At 38.1% G+C, this 21,090-nt stretch overlaps 2 protein-coding genes across 2 annotated transcripts; one reads left to right on the plus strand and one right to left on the minus strand.

Annotated features, from left to right (window-relative positions):
* Positions 1–588: 588 nt before the first annotated feature.
* LOC127638813 (uncharacterized) lies at positions 589–11,794 on the plus strand. The gene is made up of 20 exons (XM_052120558.1): positions 589–800; positions 1,077–1,270; positions 1,382–1,486; positions 1,648–1,740; positions 1,844–1,954; positions 2,099–2,222; positions 2,894–3,310; positions 3,510–3,756; positions 4,396–4,589; positions 4,753–4,978; positions 5,177–5,325; positions 6,483–6,732; positions 7,258–7,382; positions 7,621–7,876; positions 7,978–8,078; positions 9,342–9,591; positions 9,975–10,093; positions 10,265–10,523; positions 10,624–10,781; positions 11,654–11,794. Exons 1-20 carry the CDS (start codon positions 770–772, stop codon positions 11,656–11,658), a joined length of 3,414 nt encoding a protein of 1,137 aa, XP_051976518.1. The 5' UTR covers positions 589–769; the 3' UTR covers positions 11,659–11,794.
* A 1,317-nt stretch (positions 11,795–13,111) lies between these two features.
* LOC127638814 (zinc finger protein 502-like) lies at positions 13,112–18,938 on the minus strand. Its single transcript, XM_052120559.1, has 7 exons — positions 18,735–18,938; positions 16,387–16,592; positions 16,098–16,187; positions 15,895–15,990; positions 15,677–15,787; positions 15,388–15,541; positions 13,112–14,812 (listed from the first exon to the last, which is right to left on the minus strand). The coding sequence occupies exons 1-7, from the start codon at positions 18,766–18,768 to the stop codon at positions 13,125–13,127; spliced, it is 2,379 nt and encodes a 792-aa protein (XP_051976519.1). The 5' UTR covers positions 18,769–18,938; the 3' UTR covers positions 13,112–13,124.
* Positions 18,939–21,090: the final 2,152 nt, after the last annotated feature.

Genomic DNA, 21,090 nt, shown 5'->3' on the forward strand with positions numbered 1-21,090 from the left:
GCTAATAAGCTAATTATTTATCAATTAGATTAATGTAACTTTTGAATAAACCATAAGGGAGGATTTAATTGTACACTAAATGAAAGACGCGAATCTATCATTTGAATCATGAATTTCTGCTATGGCTAAGATTTAGTGTATGAATATTAATCACGTTACGTGACGTTCGACCAATGACACCCGTTGGTATACTTGACTCATGAATATTAAATATAAATCGTGATCGGAAGCCCCAGAGCCATTGGGAAGCTCCAGCTCCAGGAAGATTACGCTGGCATGTCTAGAGTAATATTCATGAGCCAAATCGGAAATCCACAAAAACATCCTTCATAATAAAAGTCACTTAAATATGACCAACATTGACATAAATCTCCTGTTTCCATAGTGGCACTGAACCATCTGTTCCAAGACCAGTCTTTATATTAATCCAAATGAACGTTAAAAACACGAGTAAACAAACGCGAGCAGAAAAAACTGGGTTGACAGTTTGGTTTGTGATGTGGCCTCGCATTATCAAAACCAGTTTGATATGGTTTTGGACCACCAGAGGAGAACTCAGTCGAAATACACTGTAGACCAGACCAAAGCGGATTAGACCGGAACCTGCGTCGTCCAGTCTCGTGTTTACAAATGAACAAAAAGGTCAGGTGGAAAACACAGTTAAATCAGTAAATAATCTGACTGAAAACCCCTTTCTTCTGAATTATGTCACACGGCTGGATAAAAGATTAATTTCGAGGTTCTTTAAACTTGATTGAAGTTGTAAAGAATGGACGCGCTATGGACGAAGACAATCGAAGGTGTGTAATTGCTTTTCCCGGTCTATTTTTTCCTTGTGGTAAAATACAACACCACAAACCAGAATGTTAAAGCGATAGCAATGTAGTAAATTCAGTCAGATTTGATTTCTACGATTATCATGCATTATTTTAGAAGAGAACATTTTAATATATTTTGATTATTTGTAACGCACCATGTCACTCAAATGCATGCAACTTGCATGGTCTTTTTTTTATTGTTTTCTAGCTCTCCCTTTGCTTGAGTCTTTATGATTTATTGCATCTCTTGTTAATCAGACCCCCTTTCATTGATGAGCTTCATGGTTCCTCCATTGAGGTTACTCTCTGCAGCCATGTGGCAGGTGACAGAACAGAGACAGGTGAAGCACTATGGGATGCTGGAGGAATTTGTAACCATGGTGACGGAGGCTGTGCCAGAGCTCTTGAATTACCGTCAAAGAGCCCAGCTGATTCTTGGATTAAGAGCAAGGGTAAGACATGGCACAAAGTAACATATCATTTTAGTGCACCATGTAAAAACATTAATGTTCTGTTTCTATAGAGAAAATTAGTTGCAGTATAGTGTCTCTTATTTTGTATAGCTGCTTCTGGATTTGTGCCGTGTTAAAAATCAAGTCGACTTGGACAATCTTCAGCCCCACTTGGATCGAATTCGGGCTCCTCGTGTGAACACCACACTCAGTGAGGTATGAGAAGCAGAGCTGTCGTTATGGACGGAAAACTGGGAATGGTGTCCAATGCCCTGTGATGTGGGGGGCCCACCCTTAAAACATTTTGTCCTGGGCCATGATGAGAAGGTTTGGAGGTGGGATTGAGGACTGTATGGACATGGTGTTTCTATCCACAGGTTGACGAAGACATTGAAGAATCTGAGACTCGCTTTTTGGACCTTGTCCAGACCCTTATCAACAACCCTGGAGAGAGAGAGAACTTTTTCAAGGTTACCCATATACACATTTACTATACTCTTTCCATGTTTGCTGCCTTTATTTCCTGTGTAATAAAGTGCATTTACAAGTTTTACATCCCTTTACAATTAATAGAATGTTTTCCCGATGGTATACGGCCCAAAGTTCGACAAAACACTTCATACGCTTATGGAAGACTTCCTCCTACAGCTTGATCGAATGATATCAGTCCCAGATCTTTCACAGGTACGTCAATAAACGCAATATTACAATGTTCTGTTCACTGTTTTTAGCTGCTCTTGGTCAGAGTTAAAGTGTACTTTGTGATCCTTTAGCAGTTCAGTACCATTTAGAAGGTCAATTCAGTATCAATGTGATTTTATTCCTCAGATGGCCTCATGGCTCAGGGGTTGTCCTTCTCTTCTGGATGAGTGTCTTCAGTCAATTTCTGTCCCAAAGCAATTGAAGATCCTCCTTGAACATCAGAGAGCTAATGGACATCTTCTGGAAAATGGTAGAATGTTTTTTATGTTTCAGTACAAACTTTGTAAGTTTTTCGGTACAAATATGAATGTTACATGCATCAAATTAATGTTTACTCATTCTATTTACCCACATAATCATGTGAAAGATTATATCAGATGTGTGAATACACTATGCAATTACATTGTGACTGTGCCTCAGGTGCATTCCCTTGCATCCGTGATTGTGGTGTGAGCCAGAAGACACCTACAAAATGAATTACAATGGAACAGTTTCATCAATGTAACCTGAATCACAAATGGACAGCTGCAAAGAAAACCAGTTGTGGGGTGCTCATTAGAGAGGTCCTAACTAGGTATAGGCAAGATGGTCAACTAGTTAGGTTTTTACATTACAGCGAGCCCACTGCATTATGTTTACTAGCTGTTTTTTAAACTAAGAAACATGTCTGATCAGGACCTTTATTATACATGGCTTGAGAGAATGAGAGATACTCTTTTAAAAAATCTTCATTAGTGTTCTGTTGAAGAAAAAGTCCTACACATCAGAAATGGCATGAGGGTGGGTAATGATGAGAGAATTTTCACTCTTGTGTGAACAGTTGCTTTAAGACAGACTAGTCTAACTTAATCATTCTGCATTAGAATAAACCAAACGCATATCTAAAAGATATAACGCATTTCATTTCTCTCTCTGTTGCAGAGTCTCTTCCACTGGGTCGAGTCGTCATACCCAGCAACCACACAGAATCTGGTGACCCATCTGAATTAGGAAACGATTCAGATGGTCTTGAAGATGATTGCCAAAGTTCTATAACCACATCTGATTTCCATATCTCTGGCTGGTCGGCTATGAAGGGAAAACACAAGAAAGAGACCAATGAACTGATGGAGAGAGAGGATGAAGTTGATGATGAAGAAGAAGAAGATGATGATGATGATGATGATAATGATGAAGAATACTTGCCAAACAAGAGTCAAAGAGGAACACTTGCTCATTCTAGGAATCAGACAAGCTGCAAAAGAACACCAGGGAAATCCAATAAAAGGAAAAGAGAAGACAATGACGTTGAAGTGTCCAGAGAATTCACGTTTATCAATCACTTGGGGGCGTACACAGGTGAGGTTGTTATAAGCAGTGTTGGGGAAGCTACTTCGAAACTGTAGCTTCCCAAGATACAATCTACTCAGAATTTGAAGGAGATAAAGGGATTGTTCAACCTGAGAAAAGAAAAAGAAAATTCTGTAATCATGTAGTCCCTTTTGTCATTCTAAACAGTGATCCACAGATTTTCACGTGTTTTTGCATAATTTATTAGACGAGGCTTCTTACCCCACCACTGAGGCTTCTAAAGTCCCTTGGACAGATGAAGAAACATTCGGTCTCATCAACATATGGGGGAAAGACAGTATACAGCGGACTCTAAAAGACTGTGCCCACAACCGCCACATATTCAACCTCATCTCAAAGATGATGTCCGAGCGAGGATTTGCCAGAACGGCAGAACAATGTCACACCAGGATCAAACGCTTGAAAATGAGCTTTCGACAATGCCATGAAAGCAAGTGAGTTTACTAACTCATAAATACACTCAAAGGGATAGTTCACCCAAAACTGAAAATTCTCTCATCATTTACTCACCCTTATGCCATCCCAGATGTGTTTGACTTTCTTTCTTCAGCAAAACACAAACAATAAAGATTTTTAGAAAAATATTTCAGCTCTGTAGGTCCATACAATGCAAGTAAATGGCGATCAGACCTTTATAGCTCCAAAAATCACATAAAGGAAGCATAAAAGTAATCCATAAGACTCCTATCTTCAGAAGTGATATAATAGATTTGGGTGAGAAACGGATCAAAATTTAAGTCCTTTTTAATTCTAAATCTCCACTTTCACTTTTACATCCGAAAGTCTCATGTGGTGCCTGTTAAGCTTCACTTTCACATTTGAAAGTGAAAGTTAAAGTGGAGATTTAGAATTTTGTTTAAATATTGTTCTGTTTCTCACTCATATGGATAACTTTTACTGTTTCCTTTTTTAATTTTTGGAGCTACACAGGTCTGATCACCATTCACTTACATTGTGTGGACCTACAGAGCTGAAATATTCTTCTAAAAATATTTGTTTTTATTCTGCTGTAGAAAGTCAGACATTCACCCCCCCGTCCCAGTAACTGAAGTGAATGTGTGTTTGTTTGACAGTATGAAAGGAACAGTGCGACCTGAATGGAAGTTCTACAATCTGCTAGAGAAAATTCTCTGCAGGAAAGACTCCTTCACAAACCAAGAATTCAGTATCAATGCTAACGATGGCACAGTTGCCGATGAGTCCACAGGACAGCATGATGAACAGGGCATTACTGACCAGGAGTTTCTTGGTAATGCCGGACAAGAGGGTAACTCAGATTTTGCACTTTGGATTGCTGGTTTCAGTTCCATTTTAGTGTTGCTGAAGTCTTGCTTCAAGCTGTTCACATTAGTCGATTCTATATAGTGTAGCTTTGATGTGTAAAACTATGTAAAATTTAAATCAGTTTCTTTCTGTCATGTCCTCTCAAGATACTAGGAATGTCCCATGGACAGACCTAGAGACTCAAACCTTGATCAGTATCTGGGGAGAGGACCGAACCCAGCGAGAACTGAGAGGAGTCCAGCAAGACGGACACATCTTCGACATGATCTCTAAAAAGATGGGCGCTCAAGGTTACATCCGAACGGAGGAACAGTGTCAGACTAGAGTGAAGAGACTGAAGCAGTGTTTCAAACAGTGTTATGAGAATAACCCGTGAGTGCTTCACCTTCTTTAACGGGATATTGATTAAAAAGAAAGTTTAGATGGTTACTCTTTAAGATCACACTAGATTGTCCTGATGGAGGGAAAGCAGAACCTGTTTGAGAAACATATTAAGAGCTGCCTTTGTGTTAGACTAGCTGCTTGAAAGTGCTATTGTGTTGTGTTGTTCTTTTTGTCCAAAAACTACAGCTTGGAGGGCAAAGAGCAAGTTGAATTTAAATTCTATAAACAGATGGAGAAAATTATGGGTAATAAGGAGTCCAGTCACAACCTTCTGACAGAGGTCAAAGATGAAGAGTCGGATAGTGAATACCAAGTGTACACATACCAGGATATAGGTATGAATTTGTTTCCATAGTTCCAGTAATATAATGTTTAGGACTGTAAAAATGCATCAATGCATCACAATGAAAATTCTATTTAATGATAAGTGGATTTAAAGAAATCGATCACCCAAAAATATTTATTGTCTCGTCATTTACTTGTGTATGATTATATTTACTACTTCTGCTGATCACAGGTTTTAGAATAATATTTCAGCTCTTTAAGTCAGCAAGTTAATGGGTTCCAAAACTTTGAAGTTCAAAAAAGCATATAAATGCTGCATAAAAGTAATAAATACAACTTCAGTGGTTAAATCAAAGTCTTCAGAAGTCATATGATAGGTGTGAGTTAGAAACAGATCATTTAAGTCCTTCATTCTCTAAATTCTCCAGGTGGCGATATGCACAAAGAATGTGAATTACCAAAATCAAAAGAAGAAGAATGTGAAAGTGAAAGTAGAGATTTATAGTAAAAAACATTTTTGATCACCCACACCAATAATTTAGCTTCTGAAGACATGGGTTTTACCACTGGAGTCATATGGATTACTTTTATGCCGCCTTTATGTGCTTTTAAGCTTCCAAGTTTTGGACTGTGTTGACATGCATTGATTGTATGGACCTACAGAGCAGAGATATTCTTTTAAAAATATTTGTGTTCAGCAGAAGAAAGAAAGTCATACTCTTCTGAGATGACATGAGGTTGAGTAAATGATGAGAGAATTTTCATTTTTGGTGGGTGAATTATTAGTTTAAAGACCCAATTAAACCGCTTGATATTGACTCTGCAAGTGCAAGATGAGTCGTCAGTATTTATTTATTTTTGTTTTTATAAAAGAAAGGCTGTTAATGTTAAACGCATATGCCAACTTTTAGGAGTTCAATATAGTTCTTCAACCCTTATAGACATGGACTAAAATCTACAAACTCAATAACTGTAGAAATTGATTGTGATGCATCACATAATTGAGTAGAAAAACTGTAAACGAATTGCTGTCAGTCAGAGTAAATATCTACACCTGCACAACTGTTGTGTACTACATGCTTTCAAGAACAAAATATATTTATTGACTACATGCAATGATCCAGACGCTCTTATGCAGTATTATTAAAACATTGAAATGACACTGAAATTCAACTTTTATATGTGCTCCTATAATCACCACACACAGAAACAGCAGTGAATTGCACGGATGACAGGAAGAAGGTGGCCTGGTCGGATGCAGAGACGTTGATTCTCCTACAGTTATGGGGTGATGAACAGGTCCAGCAGAACCTGCAGCGCTGCCCTCACAATGGCCACATCTACTCTGAGATCTCAGCGAAGCTGAACGTCCACGGCTACCCGCGCTCCGCTGAGCAGTGCCAAACCAGAATCAAACGGCTGAAGATCAGTTACCGTCAGTGCAGAGAACGCATTGGGTCAGTCAACACCCATTTAAACCCATTAATGGCACATTCATTAATATTTTGCCTACCATAATTTTGGCATTATATATTGAACTGATATTCAATTTGTTGTATTATAAATATTTTGTATTATAAACTATTTTAAATTATTAAAACATTTTAATGACCAAATATTTTATATCAAGCTGTGTTCCACATTTTACATGCAACCCTGTTACATTCCATAAAACTGAAACCCATGATGTGACATCATTTTGACTTCACAAACATCTATAGAAAATGGTAAAAATCATGGTTTAATGCTGTACCAAATATTTGCTATCAGGGATGCAAAAATTGTATGGAGAAAAATAATGAATGGAAAATGGAACAGCTTTTTGAGTTTGACCTGCTGAACATGACTAGAAATACTAAACTAATCTAAGAAGAGCTTTTATTGAGTGGGAGCACTTTCTGTGTATAGCCACAAAATGAAATGCATTGTTTTAAAAAACAATTTTAGGTCCTGCTTATGATCTCAATGTTTTTTATGTGCAGTTCACCTGAAGCTGAGCATATAGATTTCAAATTCTACGATCTGATGGAAAACATTTTTCAAAAGAATTCTTCGCTCAAAGCATCTGGAGTGCCAGATAATGAATCCATCATCCCCACCAAATCAGGTCATTTTATTATTTTATAAGAACTAAAAGAGTTATATCATGTTTAAACCGTAAAACTATAGTATTCTGTTTGGTGTAGATTTTTTATTGTCGCAGATATACCATGGTGTTAATGGTACAGCAACATCTACTTGCTGATACAAAGCCTATACCGTCATATGGTCTGGCCCTATAATGGACTGTGTAATTTCAAACAATCTCTCCAAATAAATAAAGTAGTTTTTTTCCCTTTCTTCAGTATCTCAGGAGGCCTGCAGCAGTGTGGAGCAGATATCATCAGGCTTCTGGATAGATGCAGAAACTGAAGCTCTCATAGAAGTGTGGGCAGAAGATGAGGTGCAGAATGCCCTGAGAGGCTCCGTCCATAACGGCCACGTGTTTACTGATATAGCAGAGAAACTCAACAGTCAGGGGTTCCTCAAAACACCAGAGCAATGCAGACTGAAGATCAAGAACATGAGGAAGAATTACCAACAGTGTTATGAAAAGAAAAAGTTAGTTATTTTTGCTTGTTAACTTGACAAATAACTGGATGGTTTTATGAAAAGCTTTGTGTTAAAGGTTTAATAATGTCCTCATTATTGTTCTCCTCTAGATGTGGCATAAAGGAAGTAGGTTTTAAGTTCTATGATAAACTGGAGCAGGTGTATGGGGATGAGGACTTATCCACGGATGAACAAGATGATCAGGATGCAGGTATGTGATATCCATCCATCTGTTCCATCCAGCCATTCCAGCTGTTTCATCCATCCATCCGTTTGAACTTTTCCGTTCATCCATCCATCTGTTCCATCCATCCATCCATCTGTTCCGTCCATCCTTCCGTTCCATCTGTTTTATCTATCCATCCGTTTGATCTTTTCCATTCATCCATCAATCTGTTCCATCCATCCATTCCTACTGTTTCATCCATCCATCCATCTGTTCCGTCCATCCTTCCGTTCCATCTGTTTCATCCATCCATCCGTTTGATCTTTTCCATTCAGCCGTCCATCTGTTTCATCCATCTGTTCTGTCCATTCATCTGTTCCATCCATCTTCTCAGTCCATCCTTCCGTTCCATCTGTTTTATCCATCCATCTGTTTGATCTTTTCCATTCATCCATCAATCTGTTCCATCCATCCATCCATTCCATCTGTTTCATCCATCCATCCGTTTGATCTTTTCCATTCATCCATCAATCTGTTCCATCCATCCATTCCTACTGTTTCATCCATCCATCCATCCGTTTGATCTTTTCCATTCATCCATCAATACATCTGTTCCGTCCATCCATCCATCTGTTCCGTCCATCCTTCCGTTCCATCTGTTTCATCCATCCATCCGTTTGATCTTTTCCATTCATCCGTCCATCTGTTTCATCCATCTGTTCTGTCCATTCATCTGTTCCATCCATCTTCTCAGTCCATCCTTCCGTTCCATCTGTTTTATCCATCCATCTGTTTGATCTTTTCCATTCATCCATCAATCTGTTCCATCCATCCATCCCATCTGTTTCATCCATCCATCCGTTTGATCTTTTCCATTCATCCATCAATACATCTGTTCCATCCATCCATTCCATCTGTTTCATCCATCCATCCGTTTGATCTTTTCCATCCATCCGTTTGATCTTTTCCATCCATCCGTCCATCTGTTTCATCCATCTGTTCTGTCCATTCATCTGTTCCATCCATCCATCCATCTTCTCAGTCCATTCATCCGTTCCATCAAACCTTCCATCTGTTCTATCATCCATCCTTTCTATCTGTTCCTTCCATCCATCTGTTCCATCATCCATCCACTCTATCTGTTCCATCTATCAATCTGTTCCATTCATCCATCCATCTGTTCCAGCCATCTGACGCATCCATCCGTTTTATCTTTCCATTCATTCATCCATCCATATGTTCCGTCTGTCCGTCCGTCCATCCAGCCAAGGTTTACTTGATTCTCTTCATCCTTTCATTCTTCCTCAGATTCCCAGTGGGCAGGAGTGGTTGCAGTGACTGAATCAGGCAGGAAGATGCCCTGGTCAGACCAGGAGACCGAGGCTCTGCTGGAGATCTGGGGAGAGGGTCGTGTGCAACATAGCCTCAAGAGCTGCCTGAAAAACAGGCACATCTACAGATATATTTCAAAGAAAATGGCAGCTTTGGGTTTCAACAGAACGGGCGAACAGTGCCACTCACGGGTGAAACGACTCAAAGCCCAGTTTTACTATGAAAGGTGAGTCAGAAACTAAGGCTTTAGTTTTATTAGTAATATTCACCTCAGATGCTGCTTGTCTTACAGTCTGTAATTGCATTGAATATTTATTATTAAAGGCTATGTTCAGAATAGAATAATAAATACTGTTTACTGCTTACTGAATAGTAAAAACTAAATACTGCCTACTATTTGAAAAAAGAATGTAAAATAGAGTAAACATTATGCACAAACCTTTAAAAACTTCAGCATATGGTATTTTATGCATTCAGAATATATGCAAACTGTGCACAGTATACATACTGCACAAATAGTAATGTATGTAGTAATGATTGATGCAGTTATTTTGAACATAGAGTTGAAGTACAATATTTAGAAATCAGATTCTACTCTTATTGTTTTAGCAAAGAAGAGTGTAAATTCTACGATCGATTGGAAAAGATTCTTTTAAAGGAAAGCACTGCCAAAACATCTGATGTGCAGGACATCAGCGAGCTGGAATCCATTACTGATTCTGATTCAGGTATGCTGGCAAAATGTACATCTGAAGATTGGTCATGCCAATCATTTACACTTTCTTTTCTTTTGGGCCTATTACAGAAATATAAAATAATCATGAAACCAAAACTGGAGATGCCATTTCATGTTGACTTTTAAGTGATTTGGATCTTTGAAAATGTGTTTGCATGTCCAGAATCAGCAGCTCTCTCCAAACCCCCCATTGGGGAGGGTCCGAAGCTGACATGGGGTGACGTTGAGACACGAGCGCTCTTATCCATCTGGGGGAGTGATAAGATCCAGGAGAAGCTTAAAGTCAGTGTCATACGCAGGCCTATTTTTGAGCGGATCGCTCAGGCCATGGCTGAGAAGGGCTTCAGTAGGACAGCAGAACAGTGTCGGACCAGGATCAAGAGACTGAAGGCCAGCTACCGCCAGTGTCTGGACAGTTACAGGTAAACACAACAACGACCTCAAACGTGGTTGTAATGCTGTATAAAAGAACAAATCAAATATATGAATTATATATATTTTTTTTCTTCTTTTTACAAATAGAAATAATGGGGAGAAGGTGGATTGGAAGTTCTTCAACCAGATAAAAAAAATATTCAAAAGGTATCCATATTTAGATGAGGCCGAAACCACCACGACACAAAAGCAAAAGACAGTTGGGAGGGAAACAGCCAGCACGTCTGCAAATCCACAAAGCTCAGGTGAATCTATTATTAAATAAATTAGTTAAGGGAATAATTCACCCAAAGACTAAAATTCTGTCATGCATTTATTTATCTTCCATTGAACACAAAATTTAGATAGATAAAAAGTTAGCGAGTAAAGGCGCTGACTACCACCCCTGGAGTCACGAGTCCAAATCCAGGGTGTGCTGAGTAACTCCAGCCAGGTCTCCTGAGCAACCAAATTGCCCCGGTTACTAGGGAGGGTAGAGTCACATGGGATAACCTCCTTTTGGTCGCTATAATGTGTGGTTCTCGCCCTTGGTGGGGCTTGTGGTGAGTTGTGCGTGGATGCCGCAGAGAATTGCGTGAAGCCTCCACACGCGCTATGTCTCCGTGATAATGCTCTCAACAAGCCATGTGATAAGATGCGCGGATTGATGTCTCGTTCACGGAGGCAACTGAGATTTGTCCTCCGCCACCCTGATTGAGGCAAGTCACTACGCCACCATGAGGACTTAATGCGCTCTAAGAATTGGGCATTCCAAATTGGGGAGAAAAAAGAAAAAGAATCATGTAGCGAACAAGATTAATGATTGAATAACAACTAATTAATTTCTGTAATTTTAACTACTTTTATGATGCTTCTATTGTGTTTTTGTCCATATTGGAACTTGACAAATGTTAAGATCTGTATAAAGATTAGTCTAAAATTTCTTCTTTTGTTTCCCATGGGAGAAATTAGTGTATGGGTTTGGAGGGTGAGTAGATGATGACAGAGTTGTCTTTTTTGGGTTAATTACTTTCAATTCAATTACCCAGTTTTAATGTGGAAGACAACTGTCAGGTTCAATTAGTTTTTTTAAGTAGATGTTTAGAAGAAATCATGACATCTTATTGCAATTTTTCAGACTAACTCCAGCACAGAATCTCTTGTGGAGAGGGAATGAGACCAACTTTCTGTTGGATGTCTGTCCTGAGTACAAACAGGTCCTGGTATTGAGATATTTTCTGTCATATGGCCTGTGGATGATGGAGCAAGGACTCGCATAACCCTCTGATCAGCTGAAGGCAATGCAAGAACCAAGTAGTTGATCTTACACTAAAAAAATCCAACACTTTCACTAACTATCGAGCAGAAACACTGGAAATGTAGAACCTTTTTGAGGCACATGATTTCTGTACATCTGAAAGACATAACAGTGCTTTTGTTTTGTGGCCTCAATTGATCATACATTTTCACAAGAGTAGAATTGAGCAGTGTAATATTTATATAGCATGGTGTGATGTGGAATAGTCCTTTCTTCAGAGGCCAGTTAGTGCCATTTCCATTGTATTTTTGTAACTACAGCTTTTTTTTTTTTACGGAATAGATTACGGAATATGACATTAGCGGCTAAAAATAATTTTGTAATGGTGTGAACTCAAAAATATGTAACAGAAATTAGAAGAACAGGTCATATAATTTAACCTTGGTTTGATTTAGCTGCACATTGTTTTCATTATGAAAGCCCTTGTCTTTTTTAAATACACTGAAATATTTTATAACAATGGGATGGAATGAGTGAGTCTAGCTAATCTTTATCTTCCAGGAGAAAACTAATTTCCCCTGAAGTCCTCTCCAAACAACTTCCACAACTGGATTACTATTGTATATTTGCATTGTAATGAGAATCGATTTTGAGAGGAAACATCATCACCTAGACATGAATACAACACTGATAAAATGTCCTTGTTTAACAAAAGCACTAGCAGTTAGTGTATATTTAATATGCTAGATTTGGCAACAAAATATGTACATTTTACAAAAGTAGGTTTACAGCACACAAACACAAAACAAGATGTTTATAGCAATAGCCACTTTTGTTTAAGAGACAAGTTAACCAGGACTGAAATTGATCCAACACATTTCTTAATTCTCTGGATGGCCAATTTTGTAACTTCCTTCCAAACTTTGAGAAACAAAACAATGCAAAACCTTTTAATTCTTCTGTACATGATACATGTTGTTTTGAAATTTTAATCCCATATTGGTTTCAGCCATTTTACTGTGCAATAAACAATTATTTATTTGTATGTATGTTGAACTCATCCAGCATGATTGAAAAAACATGATGCCTATTAATGACAACATATTTCAACAGCTTTACTGAAATTAAGGAATTCAAATGTTACCAAATCTAGAAATGCCACCAACTTTGCTCAAGTACAAATTTATAAAGTATTTTTTACGTGATAGTCGTAACTAGTAAGCATAAACTTGACTGGTTTGAAGGAACTTTATATGTAGAACTTTGAAAGTAAGGACCAGATAATTCTGATACATGACTTGAATTAACTTAACTAAACAGTCATGTTTCAACTGCAGATTCCCACATTCAGTCAAGGGCTTTTGGGTTTGAGTTTCTTGCGTTCACGGGTTTCGTCAAAGCTCTTTCTGCGGTCTGCACACTCACCCAGATGAATTCTCTCGTGCTTCTTTAGAGGCCCAGCAAACTTGAAACTCCTCCCACAATGAGAGCACTGCCACGGCCGTTCACCTGTGTGGCTGAGCATGTGGTTCTTCAGGTGAGAAGAATGCTTGTAGGTCTTTCCGCATCTCTCGCAGGTGAAGGGGCGCTCGCCTGTGTGCACGCGCTCATGTCTCTTCATGTTACCGATCTGAGAAAAGGCTTTTCCACATATCTTGCAGTGGAATGGGCGCTCTCCAGTATGTATGCGCAAATGGCACCTCAGCATCTCTGGTCCTGCAAAGGTCTTGTCACAAAGACTGCATGTGACCTTGATTCGGGGTCTTTCATGGTTGCGTTGGTGCTTCTTTAAGTCGAACATGTAGACAAAAGACTTGCCGCAGAGGGAACACAGGTACTGGCGCTCACCTGCGTGATAACCTTTGTGTCTTCTGAGAAGGCTGGCGTATATGAAACTTTTCCCGCACAGATTACACTGGTATGAGCGCTCCATGGAATGGTGTCGGACGTGGATGGACAACTTGAATGGCGTCGGAAACCTCTTGTCGCAGTGAGGGCACTGGTGGAGGTTCTCCGAGGTGTGGCATTCGCGATGAATCTTTAAATATGAGCCCTGGGAGAAGCTTTTGCCACAGATGGTGCAGTTGTACGTTTTTATGCCTGTGTGCACACGAATATGCTTGATGAGGTCGGCTTTTTTGCGGAAGGTCTTGACGCACTGCGTGCACTTGAACGGTCTGGCAAGCGAGTGCGTTTTGATGTGATTGGTCAAGAAACTGAGACACCGGAAGCTTTTGCCGCAGTCTGAACACGGGAACGGACGCTCGCCCGTGTGAGTGCGCATGTGATTGCGCAGCAGGCACTTGAAACGGAACTCTTTGTGACATTCAGGACATGCGTGTCGTTTCTCCTCTCGAGTAATTTCGGATTCAGAAGCTCCGGCTGCTGTCTTTTTGGAAACAGCGACTTGTTGTGTGCTGCTCTTTCTGTGGATGATGGACTTCACAGACGGTGGTCTTTCTATGACAGGAACATAGATCATTTCCTCCCTCACCACCTCAACAGGATTCGGAGGCAAGACTGGTAGAGAGATGCCCTTTCCAGCTAATTCTGAGATCCACTGCTCTAAGGTGACTTGCCTCACACTAGATGCTTCCATCATATCTGATTGATCTAGGAACTGCAGCTGAGTTGGCTCTACCTCATTTTCAAATTCTGACACAACCACTGCAGAACCATCTGCGGTGAGGTAGATTTGCTGGACTTCACAGATCTCTGAATCTTTCTCTTCACAAATGGTCTCTTCTTGTTCCAGTACTACCTCTGCTTCCTCAGTGCTGGCTACTGCTGTAAACTCCTCACTGTCCACTACAGCTTCAGCCTCTTCAGAATAACTGTGAGCAGGGCTCATTATGGTAATGGCAGCTTGTTCAGTTTCTGATTCATTCTCTGTGCCACTTGATTCAACGATAATAGTCTCTTGCACAATGGAAGTGGGTGGCAAGCTTTCCTCGTGATCAGTGCAAATGGCAGGTGAGATTGTCTCTTGTGCAACTGGATGAGGCAAACAAACCACTTCAGGGGTAGTAGGAATGGACACTGTATAACAAAAACAAAAACTGCTCAGAAAATATTCTAATAATGGCTCGCAGAAACATCATTTCAACAAATATTTTCTACACACATTGGTGAATCTCATGCAAACAGGATTCCCAGGTCACATTAAAATCAATATAAAATATTAAGATAAATTTTTTGTAAATCAAAAAATGTGTGAACTGTTAGGTATTTTTAGTTTTTTGCATTGTCTCATTTCATCACAATTAAGCAAATTTCAATTACAGATGTTTTTGGTAATTCCCATTATTCTGTTTTTCATTATTGTAAAGCAAAAAATTATAATACATTACAAAATAAAAACTGCAATATTGATAATTTTTTAATTCAAGAAGTACAAAAAATACTACCATGGTACAGTACATACTTTACAATTTATGTAATACAGCATTTTTGTTTCTTCACGTTACGCACACTGAAGGTATTGATTAATGAAAATAACATCACAATGCAAAAAATCCAAATGGTTGTAAAATATGACCCAGACATGTCCTTGAGATTCACCCAAAATGTTATTTACTACAACCATACAAATATGGGAGTGTAATTAAGCTCACTTTCACTGATAACTCTTTGAGCGGGCTCAATATTTCTGGCAAGGAGTTGTCTGATTTTGAAGTGTTCAAGCACATCCTTGATCTCAACTGGATCTGAAAGCGGCTGCACAATCTCCTCCATCATAGAGAGACCACCACACAGTCTTGAAGCTGTCTAAGGAAAAAACACTAGACCAGTCAAATAGACACAGGTTTACACGCTCTGCTTGTGTAAGACCATTCCCTTGTTGAAAACGTTTTAAACTATGGACAATGCACTATGAAGCCTTGTATTGGGAGGAGTACCCACCTCTTTAAGGTTGGGAACAGGTAGCAGATCTTCCACTTGAGACAGGAACTCCCATGCAAGGCTTTGTAACACTGCATCATATCCTGAACCATATTCTACAGGAAAGATATTCTGAAAACAGAGAATTTGAAGGTGAAACACTTTCTGAGAGAACATTTCTGAGAGAGAGAAACAGCAACAGACAAGAAAGGGGAAAAACTGATATAAATGTGTCTAACCTGGATGAAATTCTCTTTCTTTTCTGTGTCCTCTAGGATACCATGCACCATTCTAATAAATTTGTTATTGACTATCTCACTTTCCACATCTTTACACTGCAATAAATTGAAAGTGATAAACACAGGTTACTTATGCAAGAGAGATGGAATTGTTTATGGTTGGTGCTATGACAAAAAACAACAGCAAAAATGTTAGCACTTGCTTTATGTGTGAGATTTCGAAGTGAATCCAGATGTGCTTGTATGACCCACAGGTCAGGTGGTTTATTTTTCAGACAGAGCTCCAAGATCACCTACAACATTAGCAGAATATGATCGATGTTGTCTCTGAATTCAAACTGTGCTATACTTAAAAAAAACTGAACTTTACCATGTAAAATACAATTTTAAGTATGCAAGTTAATATAAACATTTTCTTACATTAGGTAATTTAAATATGAATTATAAATAAGCTCTCAGCTGTTCATGTTATATAACTCAACTGGGGTTTACCTTTTTTCGCAGGTGAAAGATCAGTTTATTAACCAGACTTCGACTCATGATGTCTGGAATAGTCTCTGTAACCAGCATTATAAACTGCTCCAGCTTCCCATATTGTGTCACATTACGACGCTGAATCATCTGCCATAAAAATGCTGACATCAGCCGGAGAGGTGGCACAACCAGACGCAGGGCAGAGAGAGGGAGAGCAGGGATTGCTTTGAAAAGAAGAAAATATGGATGGTGCAGATGAATATAAACAGAAATATTAGTGAATTTGATATGCAAAAAAACCTAAAAAACATTCAATTTACTTATCATAATTGTGGGGTATTTATTGTCCTGATACTTCTAAGAATTCTTTGGCATATACACTGGCGGCCAAAAGCTTGGAATAATGTACAGATTTTGCTCTTATGGAAAGAAATTGGTACTTTTATTCACCAAAGTGGCGTTCAACTGATCACAGTGTATAGTCAGGATATTAATAATGTGAAAAATGACTATTACAAGGTTTCATAAAACAAATCCTCCAAGTGCAGCAATGACAGCTTTGCAGATCTTTGTCCAGATCTCAGGATGTCATATAATATGTCCAGATACTCAGGTGACATTTCACTCCACACTTCCTGTAGCACTTGCCATAGATGCGGCTGTCTTGTCGGGCACTTCTCATGCAACTTACAGTCTAGCTGATCCCACAAAAGCTCAATGGGGTTAAGATCCATAACACTCTTTTCCAATTATCTGTCGTCCAATGTCTCTGTTTCTTTGCCCACTCTAACCTTTTCTTTTGTTTGTCAAAAGTGGCTTTTTCTTTGCAGTTCTTCCCATAAGTCCTGCACCCCTGAGTCTTCTGTTGTACATGAAACTGGTGTTGAGCAGGTAGAATTCAATGAAGCTGTCAGCGGAGGACATGAGAGGCATATATTTCTCAAACTAGACACTCTGATGTACTTCTCTTGTTTAGTTGTACATCTGGCCTTCCACATCTCTTTCTGTCCTTGTTAGAGCCTTGTGTGCTTTGTCTTTGAAGACTGTAGTGTTCACCTTTGTGTGAAATCTTTAGTTTTTAGCAATTTCATTCATTGTATAGCCTTCAATCCTCAAAACAATGATTGACTGACGAGTTTCTAGAGAAAGTGGTTTCTATTTAGCTATTTACCTAATATTGACCTTAAGACATGCCAGTCTATTGCATACTGTGACAACTAAAAAAGAATAATAATACACAAAACAATGTTAAGCTTCAATTAACAAAACAAATAGCTTTAAACTGCATTTGATATAATTGTTGGAGTGATGGCTGCTGGAAATGGAGCCTGTCTAGATTTGATCGAAAATTACTTTTATCCGTTTTTTTACATCAGTAATGTCCTGACTATGACAGCTTCTTCCCCCAAGCAATCAGACTGTTGAACACTTGATCTATCAGGATCAATAATTAGCACTGCACTTTATTCATCTATAATCTCACACTGGACTGTCAACATATTCTCCTCAATATATATATATATTTACATATACTATATTTAATATACTCTTACTTATTGTATATTGTGTATTCTATATTGTGTGTATTGTCTACTGTACATAATTATTGTGTTGTGTAAGTATGTGTACATTTGATATGTAAATTGTGTTGTGTAAGTATGTTGTTTACTGTAATTGGTATATGTCTCGTCACTGTCATGACTGCTATGTTGCTCGGAACTGCACACAAGAATTTCACCTACTTTTGCACTTGTGTACATGTAGTGTGACAATAAAGTGATTTGATTTGATTGACTGACTATACATTGTGATCAGCTGAATGCCACTTTGGTGATTTAAAGTACCAATTTCCAAAACAGCTAAATCTGTACATTATTCCAAACTTGGTCACAGTGTATTAAACAAGACATAATTAATTGAAAATGAAGAGAAGCAGATAGTTACAGACACACTCCTGTTCTGATTCTGCTCTGAAAAAGTATACTCAATGAATGCCTAAAAATGTTGCATTGCAGTTCAATCTTTTCATGTATGCTACAAAAATGTCTAAAAATCATAGTAGTAATGACATAAGATTTCATGACTAATGCAACTAAAACAAATTACACCATAATAAATATTAAAACAAGAAAATGTTGTCATTATTCAGCATTGTTATTTCAATATTTAGAAACAAATAATACTTATAGTTTCGTCATAGATAGTCATGAGATAGATGACAAAATAAGTCAGGGCATTATTTTCAAGGCCTCTATAACAATAGCAATATAAACACATGTTGTATGATGTGTGTCTCAGTAACTATAACAGGATTTGTTTTGCTAGCTTCACTTTCTTAGCATTAGCTCACAAGCTAACCAACTTACCAGCCTCGCGACTCTCTAAGTTAAAGAGTTCCATTAATTACAGTTAAAGTCCGTCTCTATATGTGTTTAAGTGTAACTCTGGACGACTCATATCACTGAATTAATCATTAATGATGAACTCGCTGGCGAACGGTTGCCATAAAGTTGACCGGAGCAACGTACAACAACATTCAACCGGAATCGCGTGCAGGAAGGAGGTTGTAATTTCGCGCGGCTGTTCTTCTCTGCGACCTCGCGAGGTCTGGCGAAGACCGGATGTAATGTCCAGCTCGTTCAGTATGTGACGTCTTAAAACAAAGGTATTTGCACCACAAAGTGTTTACATTTGCTAGATATGACACATTTCAAAGCAAAGCCCAACTTTGTCAAACAATGAATTAATTCAAGTGTAAGTACCATCAAACAGTTCGTCCGACAGCAAATAATTACAGCGCAGAATTAGATTTTACATTGCTCACTCTAGCAACTATTTACTATCGTGGGTTTATTTTATTTTTTAATTTAGGCACATATCATACATTTTTGACCGCTAAAAAGCCATTTAACATTTCAGAAACAGTTAATTGAACACACGTGGACTTTTTGTGACAATGTGCACCAGCAGTGTCAAACTGTGAACCTATCAATAAACAGCCTGATATTGGCTTTTAAGCTGCACCTTGGTATTTTGTCAGACAAAACACTTTTTTTTTTTTTTTTTAAGTACTTGTTTGCCATAAAGCCCAGTGGTCATTATTATTTTTTTTTTTGCACTTATAAACAAAATAAAAAAAAATTGTAATTGTAATGTTTTTTTTTCTTCTTCATCACATTTGATACGTCAGGCTTGATACATAAAGGTCCTCCTGAGACCAGCATTTATTTTTTGTCTAGGACTAATGTTATATGAGTTTCTCTTACATGCCACATTAGTAAATCTTGGGTTATCTCAAGGCAAGAGGACATACTGTGTTTTTCGGAGATACAAAATATTGGCAGTTTAATCATGACATCTTTCTCTCCTTGGTCTAAATGTAATCACATTACAATGTAGCACATAAAACAATATTAATTATCATATGCTTTTTTTATGCACTAAACACTGTATTGACATTAAAAAAATAAATACAAATAAATTGTTAAGCCTTTTTTGTTTTTTGCTGAGTCTCAGGATGTTTTAGTAAGATGACATCATAATAGCTTGTAATGAGATCTTTACGATGACAGAACAGGCTGCATATACATAATTATAATACATATAATTATCCTTTCCCAGTTTTAATACTTGTCTAGTCTTATCTAAGTTTATGCAAATTATATGTCAGAATTTAGAGCTTTTATTTAAAGTTATTTATTTTTGTTGGGTATGATTGGAATGTATTGATGGTCAAGATAAATACCTCAAAAGCCTGTTGTATCATATTTGATACACACATTTAAACTGATTTTCTATAATATATCAAGTTATAACCAAGCACAAGTTGCTTAAATTCAGCAAGTCCTCATTTTAATAAACAATGTGTGTATGTGTGGGTGCACGTGCTGTATCTGACAGTGAAATGAGGTTTAATGAGCCAGTGTTTGACAAATGACATATTGTAATATTCTATGCTCTTAAAAGGATAATTTTATTTAAAGTCAGTTTTGTTTGATTATTTGTATTGTTTGGATTGAACTATTTCTCTGAAGTATTAAAGTATTCGCCTAATGGGCAAATTGCTTTCCCACATTTAGAAAAATTGAGGGTGGTACGGTGGCTCAGTGGGTAGCACTGTCCCGGTTTGAGTCCTGGCTCAACTGGGCCTTTCTGTGTGGAGTTTGCACACTCTCCCTGTGTTCTCATGGGTTCCCCAACAGTTAATTGTAAGTTAAGTTAATTGTAAACCCTATACTACAGTGTGTTAGCGCTGTGATAGACTGGCCACCTGTTCGGGGTGTTTCCCTGCCTTTGGCCCAAGACAACTGGGATAGGCTCTAGCACTACCCTTGACCATACATAGGACAAGCGGCTATAGTGACTGAAAGGATCTTATTTTCTTCGCTTACCTGGGTGACCTGTTAAGTGTAAAAACATATTTACATGTTTTCTGATAAACTGGAGTAAACTATAGTTGAAGTCAGAAGTTTACATACACAAGTCATTTTTTAACCACTCCACAGATTTAATATTAGCAAATTATAGTTTGTCAAGTCATTTAGGACATCTACTTTGAGCATGACACAAGTAATTATTCAAACAATTGTTTATAGGCAGAATGTTTCACTTTAAATTGACTATATCACAATTCCAGTGGGTCAGAAGTTTACATACAATAAGTTAACTGTGCCTTTAAGCTGCTTGGAAAATTCCAGAAATTGATGTCAAGCCTTCAGGCAA

This window comes from Xyrauchen texanus, chromosome 47 (assembly GCF_025860055.1).
Source record: "Xyrauchen texanus isolate HMW12.3.18 chromosome 47, RBS_HiC_50CHRs, whole genome shotgun sequence".
In the NCBI taxonomy this organism is placed as follows: Eukaryota; Metazoa; Chordata; class Actinopteri; order Cypriniformes; family Catostomidae; genus Xyrauchen; species Xyrauchen texanus.